At 44.1% G+C, this 15,054-nt stretch overlaps 2 protein-coding genes across 3 annotated transcripts; both read left to right on the top strand.

Annotated features, from left to right (window-relative positions):
- The first annotated feature begins 761 nt into the window (after positions 1 to 761).
- LOC140999667 (isocitrate dehydrogenase [NAD] subunit gamma, mitochondrial-like) lies at positions 762 to 6,286 on the top strand. 2 transcript variants are annotated; one of them, XM_073470186.1, is made up of 11 exons: positions 762 to 933; positions 1,941 to 2,355; positions 2,549 to 2,646; positions 2,851 to 2,966; positions 3,736 to 3,796; positions 3,913 to 4,045; positions 4,127 to 4,260; positions 4,378 to 4,480; positions 4,635 to 4,781; positions 5,434 to 5,589; positions 5,730 to 6,286. In XM_073470186.1, the coding sequence occupies exons 4-11, from the start codon at positions 2,900 to 2,902 to the stop codon at positions 5,829 to 5,831; spliced, it is 903 nt and encodes a 300-aa protein (XP_073326287.1). In that variant the 5' UTR covers positions 762 to 933; positions 1,941 to 2,355; positions 2,549 to 2,646; positions 2,851 to 2,899; the 3' UTR covers positions 5,832 to 6,286. The 2 variants fall into 2 exon arrangements, with proteins under 2 accessions (XP_073326287.1, XP_073326286.1); XM_073470185.1 differs by lacking the exon at positions 762 to 933 and having other exon boundaries at positions 1,707 to 1,988; positions 2,244 to 2,355.
- A 5,448-nt stretch (positions 6,287 to 11,734) lies between these two features.
- Positions 11,735 to 14,405, top strand: LOC140999853 (vasopressin V2 receptor-like). Its single transcript, XM_073470401.1, has 6 exons — positions 11,735 to 12,104; positions 12,212 to 12,457; positions 12,606 to 12,752; positions 12,827 to 13,118; positions 13,232 to 13,450; positions 13,689 to 14,405. Exons 1-6 carry the CDS (start codon positions 11,835 to 11,837, stop codon positions 13,871 to 13,873), a joined length of 1,359 nt encoding a protein of 452 aa, XP_073326502.1. The 5' UTR covers positions 11,735 to 11,834; the 3' UTR covers positions 13,874 to 14,405.
- Positions 14,406 to 15,054: the final 649 nt, after the last annotated feature.

Genomic DNA, 15,054 nt, shown 5'->3' with positions numbered 1-15,054 from the left:
GAAGGCGGAGGGAGTTGGAGGGAGGAGGCGCGGCCGCGGGGGGAGCTGGGAAATGGAGTGCGCGAACCCTATCACGTCCGACTACGAGAGACGCGCTAGGAAACGGTAAAAAACTACAACTACCAACATCGAGGATGCCGACGGTTGAACGAGGATAAAAAAGCTGGAGAGTAGAATTTCTCCAAGTGGCCCACAAGTGATTCAACTACAAACGCTGATATTTTCTCCGAGTGCTGTCACATCGGCACGTATTTATACATAAACTACGCTAGCTGAATGCTGCTGTGGTCTCCTAATATCACCCCCCCTCTTTATCGAAGTACTCAACAAATACTTCAGCCGCGACGAAGGAAGCACAAGTACTAAAAAACCCCAGTGAGTTTAAAACGTGAACGAGTCGTTGCTGGTCTGTAAATGAACTGAGAGGTGTAACAGGTAATGTGGCGCTGTCCCCCCCGTTCGTGTTAATCTCTGTGTGTATGTCGCCTCCCTGTGGTTCGGGTCAGAGGAGGAAGAAAGAAAGAAAGAAAGAAAAAAGAAAAAGTGCTGTGAGAAAAAAAAATGGGGAACAAACTAAGCTAAACTGGGCCACCGGGCCCTGCTAACGTCTGTCAGGGTTACCATGGCGACGGGAAGCTAGCTTAAAGCACTGCTAATTCACCGTGTGTGTGTGTGTGTGTGTGTTTATCTTTGTCTCTAATAACACACACAAAAAAAACAAAAAACTATGGCGAATTACAGTCTCTGGGATGAGTGAGAGAGAGAGAGAGAGAGTAAAACAACACACAAAACAGGAGATTAACGCCGGTGAACGCGCAAGCTCGCCCCCGGTGTCGTCCATCTGCATCCGCGGTGAGAGCGAACATGACGGCCCGGGCTGTGCGGTCCCTCCCCGGCGTCCTAAAGTCCGTGTTCGGCAGCCGGTCGTCAAGGGTAGGAGCCAGTCTCTTGAGTGTCACCGGCAGACTTTTTAACTGCTACACAGACATTTAAAGTAGGTTTTTTTTTGGTTATATTTGTGCCAGGAGAGCGGTGAGTGTAGCTAAGCTGATTACCGGTCAGGGTTAGTTGGCTAACGGAGCTAGCTTGGTTAAATGTCGCTGTCCGTTCAGCACCACTCGCTGTTTTGCTGTCAACTTTAATGCCAACATGGGAGAAAATTTACTACTAACTTTGAGCAGCATTCCTCTATTTCTCCCAGGCGAGATAAGGTTGTAAATGCACACTGAAACTGCTCCCTGCACGGTCGTAAATTATTCAAAGACTGTTGCAACAGTGCTTCCTCTACTAATGGTGGTTAACAAGTTTACTTCCCTGCAGAAAAAAAAAAAGGACTGAGGAGAAAATCTGCAACAAAACTTTAATTATACATCATATGCATTTACACCAGTGCTCAGAAAGTTGTGATGCATTCATGGTGCAACAGTTGCAAACCTTTTTCTAGCATGTAGGACACCACAGAGGGCACTGCATCGAGTTTTCTCCATTTTAAGGGCATCCATTAGTGCACTGCATCACATGTTTGTCCATTGGAAGAGCACTTTATCATGTTTTCTTGCACATCTGGACATTTTTATAATGTTTATCTACCAAAGGGGAATACAGGTGGTGTAGCAAACAAAATAAACTGGCCACAATATTGATAATCAGTTATAAAATTTTTAAAAAATAAAAAAATCAATGTGAAAATGTTATGTTAACATCCTTTTCTGGCATTTTGTGGACCAGACAGTCATTTAATTGAGAGAATAATTAGCTGATTGATTGAAAATGAGAATTAATGTTAGTTGGTGCCTTAAACACACCTTGAGTTCCTGACAGTAGTGATAATATAATCGTATCAACGCCAAAATAATGACTTCAGTCCCGAATTAAATGACTGGCTTCTGATTTATCACTTGATTGTAATGCTTATAACCACCTTGTCTCCGTCTTCACAGGTTTATGGCGCAGCTGCATGTAATCAGAGACACAAGTCCACTTATACCGTAAGTTGTTCGTGATACAAAAATGCGAGAACAAGGGAGTAGCTTTGATTTATGAGGATTTAACAGTCAGTTTGTCACTTCAGGAGCTCAGTCAACACACCCACACTAACTTTACCTTATGACCTTCCTAACCCAGAACCCCACTGTTATATCCCACTGGGAAATTCCTGGAAAAACGAAGATCAAATACCTCAACGTGTCTTTACTGCATGTCCACAGGAGTATCAGTGTTGCTTGTGTTTGTGATGCCACCAGGAAGTTGCTGGTCAACATGTGTCTGCCTCCTCCTCACTGTCCTACTAACCTCCCTGTTTTCTCTCCTCCGTTCTGAATCCCTCCTCCTTCCATCCACCCACGCCAGACCATAGTGAGTATGGCTGCTCACGACACACACAGACAGTGGTGTAGCATAAGTTGTGCAGTTTGTGAAGTTTCTGCAGTATCTCTCCAGCGTAGTCTCAGTGGTTCTGAGACTAAGCTAGAAAAGAGAGAGACCCAGTAGTCTCTACTGGTCTGTATGGAGAGGAGTTTGACTTTCTGTACTTGTGTATGCATGGTAGCCTCCACCGGCGCGGTATGGAGGCAGGCACACTGTGACTCTGATTCCCGGAGATGGCATCGGACCAGAGCTGGCCCACCACGTGCGCGAACTATTCCGGTGAGAATTCACACATCCTGCACACAGACACACAGACACACACACACACACACACACACACACACACACACACACACACTCACACAGACACACACACAGACACAGACACACACTGTTGGAATGAAGTCAGTGACCGACTCATACACTGACTAAATGACTCAGCTGTGTCACACTGAAGTGATCTCCATCTGTTTTTATTCTCAGGTTCTGCTGCGTGCCAGTGGACTTTGAAGTTGTCAATGTGGACTCATCTATGGCGTCAGAAGATGACATCAATAATGCCATAATGGCCATCAGACGCAATGGAGTTGCACTCAAAGGTAAGTGTTTTATATGTGGATATGTCTGAGTTTGTGTATGAAATCTATAAATCCCACAATGCACTGTATATAATATATACTCAGTTGCCAGTTAATTAGGTACACCTAGCAAAAACTGATGCAGTCTAACACAACAGTTCTGCAATAAATCCTCCCTTCATAAAGGGTACAATGTTCAGTTTTTGTTGGAACTGTGTTAGAGAGGTGTTGATTCAACTGAATGATTATTTTGGAGGCAGCAGCTTGTGGTGCAGTTGAATTGTCTGTGTAACACGACACAATTCAACAGCAATGCAAACGGCAAAACCTCCAAAATGATCATACGGTTGAATCAACACTTTTCTAGGTAAGTTTATTTAAAGAGACATCAAAGTGCTTTACAGTGGTGAAAACAAGAAGCAAGAATAAGCAAATAAATAGCTGCAGATTTAAAAGAAGTTATGAATCGAATTATTTGAAAGCCACAGTAGACAGTAATGTTTTAAGCCCTGACTTAAATGAGCTGACAGTTTAAGGAGATCTCAAGTATTTAGGATCTTGTTCAACAGGTGGGGAGCATAGAAACTCACCTTGCTTGGATTTAATCCTGGGAACACTGACTAACCTGAGTGGTCTGGATGCTTCAAGATCTCAAAATCCATCCTTTTACACACAGGAAGCCATAAACAACATTATAACCTTTAGGGAGGGAGGATTTGTTGCAGGAATGTATGTTTCTGTCTCTGTTTTAGTCGTTGCTCTTTAATTGCAACTTTGTTGGTTTATCCAGGTAACATTGAGACCAACCACAACTTGCCACCATCCTACAAGTCCAGAAACAGCCTGCTCCGGTAAGTCCACCATGTTTCACCGCTTTCCATCTTCATTATCTAATCTTAAAGTCACACAGTGTGAGTGCTTCAGCTTCAGCTTCAGCAGCTAGCTTCCTGTTTCTCTCTCTCTGCAGCACCACTCTGGATCTGTATGCCAATGTGATGCACTGCCAGTCCCTACCAGGAGTGAGGACACGCCACAAAAACATCGACATCATGATTATCAGGGAAAACACTGAGGGAGAGTACAGCAGCCTGGAGCACGAGGTATGTAATAATCACTTTGATGATATATACGTGATTAAAAAAAATCGACCTCCATCTTCGCTCTTTTCCCTCTCCCTGCAGAATGTACCGGGTGTTGTTGAATGTCTGAAGATCATCACCAGAACCAAATCTTTACGCATCGCTGACTACGCATTCAGGGCTGCTCGGGCAACAGGACGCAGACGAGTCACTGCTGTACACAAAGCTAACATCATGTCCGTTTGTAATGGCTCAAGGCCCTGACTTTTTTGTTTTTTATCTCTTGTTATTTATCTTCCTCGTGCTCTAAAAAAACAAGATACATCTTAACGTGTGTGTGTTTGTTGGAACAGGAAGTTGGGTGACGGCCTCTTCCTGGAGTGCTGCAAGGAGGTTGCCAGCGGTTACCCTGAAATCACCTTCGACAGCATGATTGTGGACAACACTACCATGCAGGTAATCACGGCATGTACCGAGTATTTCTAAATCTCTACCAGTGGAACACAAACTAGCACTGCTCTGCTGGCACTTCTTCAACCCCCAAAATAATCAGATACTTCAGTTAGGGCCCTTTTCATAGTTGAAATTGTGTTTTAATGTTGTGTGTTAGCTTGTTTCCAGGCCCCAGCAGTTCGATGTGATGGTCATGCCCAACCTGTATGGCAACGTGGTGAGCAATGTGTGTGCCGGGCTGGTTGGTGGACCGGGCCTGGTGCCTGGAGCCAACTACGGGGAGGACTACGCCGTGTTTGAGACGGTGAGAGGATTCACATCAGACAAGAATGTCAGGGAATAAAAGTCGATGTGAGAGACAGGAAAGTGATAACTGATGAGACTAAGAAACACAGTGACTACGTACGAGTGCCACTGCGTCCCAACTGTGCAGCACGTCGATTACCACGAGTAAATATCCTACGTTAGAATACCATTTGCACCACGCAGGCAGGATGCAGCTTTTTTCTCTGCCTCAGAAAACCTAAACCTTCATTAATTTTAAATGATGACAGGCTGTTACCACACCAGGCTCTCGGGTTACAGGCAGCTCGACAAAAAGATGTATCAGGAACCAATAAGAGAATCGATTAAGAATCGGACCATTAAGCAGAATCAATAACAGCTTTGGTATCAATAACATCTTAGCAATCCCGAACAGTATATGTATGTTGAATGTCTTGCATAGATTAAGAGGTTTGATAAAAAAGAAACATTTCCATAATTATGATAAAAAGAAATCAGAATATTTTTCTATACTCCGTCAGTTTAAATCTGCAAACTTAAATAAGAAAGTATTTCCTTCTTCAGAGTTTAGCAGTAGCACATCGGTACTGCAGTATATTTGTGAATAACCAGATATAAAAGGTGTGACATGTACCTCCGTTTACAAAGTCAACATATTCTTCTACGTGCAGGGCACCAGGAACACCGGTAAGAGCATCGCTAACCGCAACACAGCAAACCCCACGGCCATGCTGCTGGCCTCCTGCTTGCTGCTGGATCACCTGAAACTCCACGCCTACGCCAGCATGATCCGCAGAGCCATCCTCTCCACGATCACCGAGACCCGGGTACGTCCCATTCTCACCGTGAAACAATGACAGCAGAAAAGAAAATGTTATCGAATGAACTTCCACCCAGTGATGATGTGTTACATTATTGTGTCTCCTGTGCTTTTGTGTCTTCATGCGTCATCTCCGTTGTTCTCCAGCTGCACACTGCTGACCTGGGAGGCCAAGGCTCCACCTCTGAAGTGGTTCAGTCCATCATGAATGCTGTGCAGAGCACTGGGCCTCAGACCTTGAGCATCTAGAACAAACACACAGAAATACTGTAATCTCTCTCACGGCAGAGATGTTTACTAGTGTGCCTCTGTTCAATGAGTCTTCTATGCAATTTAATAAGAAATAATACTGAAGTAAAACTGTGTACACGAACAGTTTGGATGTCTATGCAGCAGTTTTCTCCTCATCTTAACAAAGATTGTTTCCTCCCCTCCCAACTGTTATCTGAAGCACTTTGTTGTTTGCATCCCCTTCTTTATTTTTCACTGTATGAATCACTATCACACCCAATCCTTTCCATGTTTATTAGTTTTATTAATTAATATATGATCAAATAATAACAGTGATTAAACAATGAAACCAGCTATTCTCCTTTAACTTATTTTAAACCAACCACAGATGTTGTTCATCTACTGAATCACAGCTGTCTTACTACCGAATGTATTGGGCGTAATTTACCTCTAATAAAGCTCATAAAGCTCGAGTCTCTGCATTTCATTCTCTCGTCTTCAGAAGTGTTTGTTCTGCAGCGAACATGTATGAGTGCCCGTTGCACTGTCTTGTCTAGACCACAGGGAGGCCACATTGTCTTGTGTAACCACCACATTCAGTCACACTGTTGTGACTGACTGAAACTTTACTCTCTGATAACTCCTTTTTGCAGTAGGAGTACCTTCAGTAGTCGTACTCGCTGTGTTTTTATTAGTAGCAATGATAAAAACATCTTGATTCGTAGCGCCCAAAGTACACCAGGATTAAAAACAGTATTTAGCAGAAAACAAAAAGGAAACTAACAGTAAAGTTAAATGTTTCATACCAATTGTGGAAATTAAAGCAGAAATAGAACGAGATAATAGCAAAAAAATGAATAAAATAAGCTGACAAAGTGGAATTAAAAGCCAGGTAAAAAAGAAAAGTCTCGGAAGTACCTGCTCTAAAATCCAGAGGGAGGGTATCTAGTAATCTGAGAATTGTAATAAATGCCTCATATCGGCTCAAAATGTTTTTCGCTACCTTAAAATGGCAAAAATAAATCTAGCTGAGCCTCCAAAATCACTCCCAGACGTGTAACTCGTGTTGTAGTCTGATCGGACAAACAGCCAAACACTGACTGTTGTAGTCGTAGAAACAATTGAAGTACAGTGACAGTAGTGGCAGCATCGCTGTACTACAAGTTTAAAAGGTAACCAACATTAAAATCAGTAATACAGGTTAATGCAGCAATCATTTCTCTAAAGGTTTTTTTGGAGGCACAGTTTATTAAACAACCAACAGCACAGAGACGAGAGGGGACAAGCAGACCGACAGCGAGGGGGAAAGTCCAGTCTGGGATGTTGAACGTTATGTTCAGTGCTTTAACATGTAGGCCACCGCAGGAATCAATAATTTAACAACACCGCTCTGCAGAATCTGAACTTTTAGTGTCAATACTTACCCGCATTTCACTGCTGATATTTGATATTTACTTCAAGGAACAGTCTGGTGATATATATTTTCCTTTTTGTCAACAAATCTCAGGAAAAGACCAAAACCAACAAGTAATTGACTGTGCAGCTAACCGGACTGTGTATTGAAAGCTTGATAAAAGTAGTCCAAAAACTAATGTGGTGGAAAGTACATTTACTCTGAGACTGTACCTCTTTCGTATACTTGTACTTTACTTGTGTATTTCCATTTAATGCCACTTTATACTCCACTACACAAATATTGACCAGTTTACTCCACTAAATGTGTTTTCTAAGTTTAGTTACTTCAAAGATTCAGATTACAGATCGTTAAAATTAGCTCCACCTTCACCAGGTGCAACATTAAAGTAATGAACAAATAAAGGCATTCATAATATCGATATAATCCTATAAAATAACGTCTATCCTCATAAAAAACACATAAATAATCCACATTGTAGCACTTGGTGACATGTTTCTTCATCACCATGAACACACACACCAGTTTATTTTGACTCCATCCCACATAAACCACCCTGCTGCCCTAAATACTCACTATAGCACCAAATGTGTGTCAATCCACATCTGAAAATAGTCCCCATCAAACGCTTGCCTGACGCTGAGGATGTCAGTCAACGCTTTTCATGGGATTTATTCACAAAGACACTTCATACACACATTTTTGCCAATGTTTGTTTTGCCTACAACTAATTAAAACCCACTGATCAAGGTTACTGACACCCAGGATCCACTCAGCAAACAACAGAAAAAAACCTTTTTAAGAAAAATAATCAAAAGTTTGAAAAACAGCCTGAGCGGCGACCAGCGTCGTGTGCGTTTTGTGTTTCCATGTTTTTGTGTGTATGTTTCAGGTCGCTCTGCGGGCCCCTCGATAATGAGACGCTTACTCCAAATGAGGGAGTAATTGAGGGGAAGCAAACAGATTACTGCACCGTCAGAGAGGGACGGAGAGGGGGAATGCAGGAGCCGGGCAAGAAGAAGAAGGAAGGGGGGAGTAAAAATACAGGGAGCAGGGGTGAGACAGAGATGGCAACTCTCCTCCTGTTGCTGCCGTCTTTACATCCCATCTGTCACAGCATCTGACGCTGACTCTCCCCCTCTCTCTCACCCGCTGATGCAAAATCACACGTACACATATCAGTTTAAAGTGTGTGCACGAAAAAAGGTCTTTGATCATTACGGGAGGCTAATAACAGAAATCTCATTTGATCTGCTGGTTGTGCACTTTAGTTCTGCACCGAATGCGGATCAAAGTCGGGGCCAAAAAAGCATCGCCGTTAGTATCTAAACAATCAGCAGGAAATCACATTAATTCACCGACGCAGCCCGGGCCGTCACGTCCTTTGAACAACAAGCCCGCTTTTCCATTCAAGAGCCCCCCCGTCTGTCTTTTTTTCTCCCCCCCTTTTGCATAAAAAATCCAGGAGAGGCGAGAAAGAGGGAGGGATGTGTTGAAGAGGAGGGGTAGAAGGGAGGAGATGGGGAGACAGGAGTCAGCAGCGTGAGCTTTGCAGAGGTCACCATCAGAGTAATAAGCAAGCTGAAAGCTCACACACACACACACACACACACACACACACTCGCACAGACGCAGCATGGATGCAGCTAGTGTGTGCAACAGCAGATCAGGTTGTCCTGGCTCCTACAGATGCTTCACAGGACGCTGAAGAGGAAGACGAGGTGAGCGAGTCGTCTACGTTTACTTGCACTTTGCTTCTGATTTTTTTCTCCTCTTTTGTTTTCTACTTAAAAAGGGAGATTTAAAAATGTGTAGAAGTGGCTGCAGAGGCTGCAGGTGCATGTCTGGAAGTGTTTAGGAAGAATTAAAGTTGATGAAGGAGTATTTCTGGTGATAATCATCTTCACGAGAACAGTTAAAAAGACTAAGGACGATTTGATTTGAGCTTTTTTTGTTTGGTGAAAAGAAGAATGAGTGTTGAACAGCAGGTGTCCAGGGTTGTAATTGGATTAACATCCCCGAAAGATGTCAACAAACCTGCTGATGTGAAGAGGACCTCTTATGAACCAGCCATCAGCTTTCAGGGCTGAGGTTGACTCTGTATTTAACGCCTGTATAGTCTTTTTTAAAGCGTCTCCTCCGGCTGTTATGAAAGCAATAAGTTTCTCAGCTTCAAACTGAAATATTTACATCCCCGGTGCCACGACGAGATTTCACTCCAGCTGACTTTGGATCAATTTTCAAAAGGGAGTTATGAAGAACAGATGATTTCACCTTAACGGGTTTGTCATTTTCTGATCAATGGGCTCATGATTTTAAATCAAAAACAGGTTTTTGAATTGTTTCACTGCAGCAGAAGACAATTCTCACAAGAGGAAAATCTTAATTTCCTGTACGATTGTTTCCAGTCTTGTGTTTCGAGGCAGAATTGGAGTCAAAAGGCTGTTTTTCAAGGCGAAGTCTCCCGAGTGCACGCTGGAAAGCCTGTTTTGTGTTAATATAGATAGATGATACTGTCGGTGGCTTTTCCTGTTGAAGAAGAACTCAGGTCTTCTACTCGAGCATCATCAGCCAAACAAACTTAAAGTATCAGGAGTAAAAGTACTCACTCTGCAGAGAAATGTCCCCTGTGGATGAAAAATGATTATAAATGACATAATTACTGATGCATCAACTTATAAACATTGTTTTAGTGTTGCAGCTGCTGGAGGTGGAGCTGATGTAATGACTTTACATACAGGTACGTTGTCGAGTGGTCAGAAGTGATGGAATTTAACTACTTAAGTACTTTACTTAAGTACAACAGTGGAGTACTTCTACTTTACAAGAGTACTTCCACTTTCTGCTACTTTATACTTCCACTCTGCTTCATTTCAGAGGCAGATATTGTACTTTTTCCTCACTACATGTATTTGATAACTTTAGTTACTAGTTACTTTGCAGATTACATGCAGCATCAGATACTGTAAATATCTTTTTTTTAGGTTATTTAGTCTATTTTTATTCTATCTGACTTGTTTGTGTCTGTGTACAACTACTCCACGTGCCTTTAATTGCCCTCCCGGGAGACAAATAAAGTTTTTTGAATTGATTTGAATTGAAAGCAGCGCAGTATTTTTAAAATGTATTTTACTACAATCTGATTTTAAAAAAAGAAAAAACACTCATTCCGATAATCAGAAAAATGCTGAATATTGGACCTGATAACTGGCCCGGCTCATAATCGGCTGACCCATAGATGCATACATGTAAATATAGAGTAAGCATGATTTATGTAGTTATTTAGTACATTTATTGCCAGAAAATTACTTGCGATACTTAATATTTGTACGACTTTTGTGCACTTTTTAACCAGACTGGTGGATCACTGTTTTATCGTACGTTTGGTGGGTAACTAAAACTTTAATGTTTTTTATACGTTTTGCTAATGTTTCTGCTGTTTTTATTATATACTCATCTCTTTGAGGCATGCTTTGCGATATTGGGCAATAATAAACTTTGACTTGACTTGTCCACAGCTGTCCGATGAATGCAGTTGAGTAAAAAGTACAATATTCTCCTCTGAGATTTAGTGGCGTTGAAGTATAAAGTACCACAAAACTGCACTTGTGTATATGTAGAGAGTAACTTTCCACCACTGTCCTTGCACTTGCTCTTTGTTTGGTAGTGAGTGCAGTTGGTTCAGCTGTCTAACTGTCAGTTAGTGGGTAAAGTTGATCGCTGGACATCGGTCCAACAACTCAGTGCGACATTTGCCCTCAGTAAATGGTCCCACACGAGGGGCCCCCTCTCTGCATGCCACTGCGATTGTGTGTGTGTTGAACTGTAAAAGCGTACGAGGCACTGCTGTAAACATCCTGCATTGTTTTACAATTAATGTGCTTACACCCTACACACACATCCCTTTTAACCATAGCTGCGTGTGGGGGCACGTTGCCGGGCAGAGGTCAGGTAAAGCAGACATGGTGTCAACTTGGACCATAAGTATGTGGACAACAGTGTCGATACTCGGGGGAACAAGTGACGGTGATTATCCACGAATCACAAACTAAACGATGTATAAACGTGTTTCATAATCAGCGATGTCACAACACGTCCTGTAATCATGTCTGGCAACGTGACCAAGGTCTACGGAGAAAAGGTTTCCGCGAATCGCTACGTGGAATTCACTAATTGGGTGAACTAACATGCAAATAATTAACATGAACTAAATATGTTTGCTCAAGTGCTGTATTTAAAGGATTAGTTCGCCCCCAAACTGAAGATCCAGTCATATCTACTCACCCCGGGAGACTGTGGAAAGTCGGGGTGGAGTTTCTGGAGCTTCACAGCGAGGCAGCGTAACAGCATCCTCCTGAACAAAACACATTTACACGTTTTATTAAACCAAAATCTGTCCTGCAGCTGAAAACCTTGTGTTGAGTTTTTACTCAACACATAAAGGAACATTTCACCCTTCAGTTCATCACAAACACTCAACAGCAAAACACATCTGGAGACGCATGAACATCAACTTTCCTTCAGGATAATAACCAAGTTTCTCTTCTGTCTCACTGACGTCTCCTCTTCCTCTCCTCCTCCTCTTCTTCCTCTCCATCCAAGCCAACATGTCAGTCTCCATGGTAACGGACTCAAACCCCTCCATCGACTGGCCGGTGGTCTCGGTGACCCCGGCGGGTACGAATGTCACGGACTGGGAGCGCGACGCCCTCCTGGCCGTGGGAGAGGTGGTGGTGCTGGCCGTCATCTTCGTGATGGCGCTGCTCGGCAACGGGCTGGTGCTGGTGGTGCTGCTCAGGCGGAGAGGACACCACAACCCGCTGCACCAGTTCATGCTCAACCTCTGTGTGGCCGACCTGGTGGTGGCGTTTTTCCAGGTAACACACACACACACACACACACAGGTACACACACACACTAAAGGCTACCCCCTCCCTGCGTCTCACCCCACCCCACTTCCTCCCCCCTCCTCTTCCTCTCTGAGGTGTTGCCCCAGCTGGTGTGGGATGCTAAAGGTCGCTTTCCGGGCCCGGACTTCCTGTGTCGTCTGGTGAAATACCTGCAGGTGCTCGGGATGTTCGTCTCCTCCTACATGATCGTTGCCATGACGGTGGACCGGCACTACGCCATCTGCTGCCCCCTGCTGGCGCACCGCAGCGGGGCCACCCAGCGCTGGAACAGCTTCATACTGCTGGCGTGGGCGCTGTCGCTGCTGCTCAGCCTGCCACAGGTAGGGTGCCACAGGTAGGGTGCCACAGGTAGGGTGCCACAGGTAGGGTGACACAGGTAGGGTGCCACAGTCTGTAGTCTGTCGTCTGTATAAACCTTTGTCAAAACACAGATACAGATGCAAGATTGAAACCCTTTGGCCCCTCCAGGTGTTCATCTTCTCCCAGTCAGAAGTGGCTCCAGGTGTCTACGAGTGTTGGGGAAACTTTGCTGAGACGTGGGGCCTCAAAGCCTACGTGACCTGGATGACCCTGGCTGTCTTCATCCTCCCTGTCCTCATCATCACCGTCTGCCAGGTAGAGAAGGAACAAGCCAGAACTGAATTTATACTCCTAGTGCACCAAGGCTCTTCATGCTCCTTTCCTCTCAGGTGCGAATCTTCTTGGAGATCCACAACAATTTGTACCTGAAGTCAGAGCGCCACCTGTCTCCCTCCTCCCTCCCTCCATCCAGACGGGACAGCCAGAGAGGAGGAGGAGGAGGAGGCAGCAGAGGCAGGTCCAGTCTGCCCCCGTATGTTTCACCAATCATGTTCAACAACCCTGCAACTCACACCAGCTTTGAGCCTGGATCCACCTATCAGCACCTGCCCATGGGTCCACTCAGGTCCAACAGCGTCCCATCACATTGTGATATTCACAGCTACACGGCCGTTCATCCGGGTAAGACCCGCACTCAGTACAGACTGCTGACACGTTAGATAGACAGACATAGAAAATGGTGCTTTAATTAAGCCGTATGGTCCCTTTAATGTTCTGACTGTGCTCCCTGTCAGCTGAGCTGCAGCCCGATGTGCTGCCCGACCCGGCAGCGCCCTCTGCTGTCTGCTGCCCCCCACCCAAAGCCCCCCCTGCCCGCGGCGGAGAGGTATCAGCGGCCATGTCGAAGACGGTGAGGATGACGCTGGTCATAGTGCTCGTCTACTCGCTCTGCTGGGCCCCGTTCTTCAGCGTCCAGCTGTGGGCCGCCTGGGACCCCGACCCACCTCAGAACGGTGCCAACACACAGAACAAACCCATGTTTTACACCTCAGTCAAACTTAGACAAGTACTTCTATATATTCCTCACGTTTATGGTGAGCAAGTTTTATCAACATCAGTGAGTTTAATCAGCTGTTATCTACCTGACATTTACACATCCTTACCTGTGTGTGTCTGTGTGTGTGTGTCTCTGTGTGTGTGTGTGTGTGTGTGTGTGTGTGTGTGTGTGTGTGTGTCTGTGTGTGTGTGCAGGTGCAGTCTTCACCCTGCTGATGCTGCTGGCCAGTCTGAACTCCTGCACCAACCCCTGGATCTACTCCGCCTTCTCCAGCAGCGTCTCTCCGGAGCTGCGGCTGCTGCTGCTCTGTCAGGCGCACGCACCTCGCCGAGGCTCCATCCCCAACGACTCCACCACCACACACACCTCCAACTACTGAACAATACGCACAACAAACACAAACACGGTCAGCAGTCGTGACACGCCATGATGGGCCCCTTAAATACACAACTGACTCTTGAAGAATTGCCTCAAAAGTAGTGTGATTACTTTTTGCACATGTTGACTGTTGTTTTGTTTTTTTTTTACATTTTGGGAAATACACTTACTTGCTTTCTTGCAGAGAGTTGCACCAGATGATGGATATGACTCTCACAGTTGTTGTTCATGAAGGTTAACACACAGCCAAGCGCTCAAGCTAGCTTAGCATAAAAACTGGAAACCAAAACAGCCAGCTTGGTTCTGCCCGGTTGAAACTAAATCCACATACATCAGCACCTCTGAAACTCACTAATTAACAAGTCACATCTCAAGTGTGACTTTATCAAACTAAGTGTAGCTAGCAACAACATTAAGGTTTTTTTTGGGGGGTCTGTAGCTGACCTTTCTGACCTTCCAGCTGTTGCTAGGTAACCAGCAAGGCTCTAGCTAGGTGACTAATGTTAGCTTATCCAAGAAATAGACTATAGACCATTAAATCATGTAGCTACAAGACGAATTGTCGTTTTTAAACCTTTTTTTTTTGTTGTACGAATTAAGCAAACAGGATATATCAGTTACTGTGCTTTAGCTCACTGGGAAAGTGCCAGTTATCCAGCTGTCTTTATGCTAAGCTAATCGACCGTTAGCGCAGTAGTTTGAAATGGTGGCCAAATAGTTTCCTTCCCTGACCACTTCTCCTTTACAATTGTTGTTGTTAAAAGTATTTTTAACATTTTGGGGAAATACACTTAGTGGCTTTCTTGCAGAGAGTTGCATCAGGTGAGCGATGCCACTCTTGTAGCTGTTCTGCCTCCATTGAAAATAAGCACAATGTAAAATAAAGTGTAAAAACAATGTGAGTTTTTCTAAGGTTGTTGCTAACCAGCAAGGCTCTAGCTAGCTGATTAACGCTAATTAAAGCTTTTTCAAGAAATAGTCCAATAGAAACATGAAGCCAAGATGTCAAATTGTCATTTTCACACCTAATTTTTAGTACAAATTAAACAAATAATATATATCATGTCAATTATTGAGCTTTCCCGTGCTGCGAGACAGATTTGTCTTTATTCAGATAGTGCCAGCTATCATCTCGCTGTCTTTATGCTAAGCTAACCAGCTGCTAGTTTAACCATGAGTTAT

This window comes from Pagrus major, chromosome 7 (genome assembly GCF_040436345.1).
Source record: "Pagrus major chromosome 7, Pma_NU_1.0".
NCBI lineage: Eukaryota > Metazoa > Chordata > Actinopteri > Spariformes > Sparidae > Pagrus > Pagrus major.
This window is presented reverse-complemented; position numbering and strand designations above follow the sequence as displayed.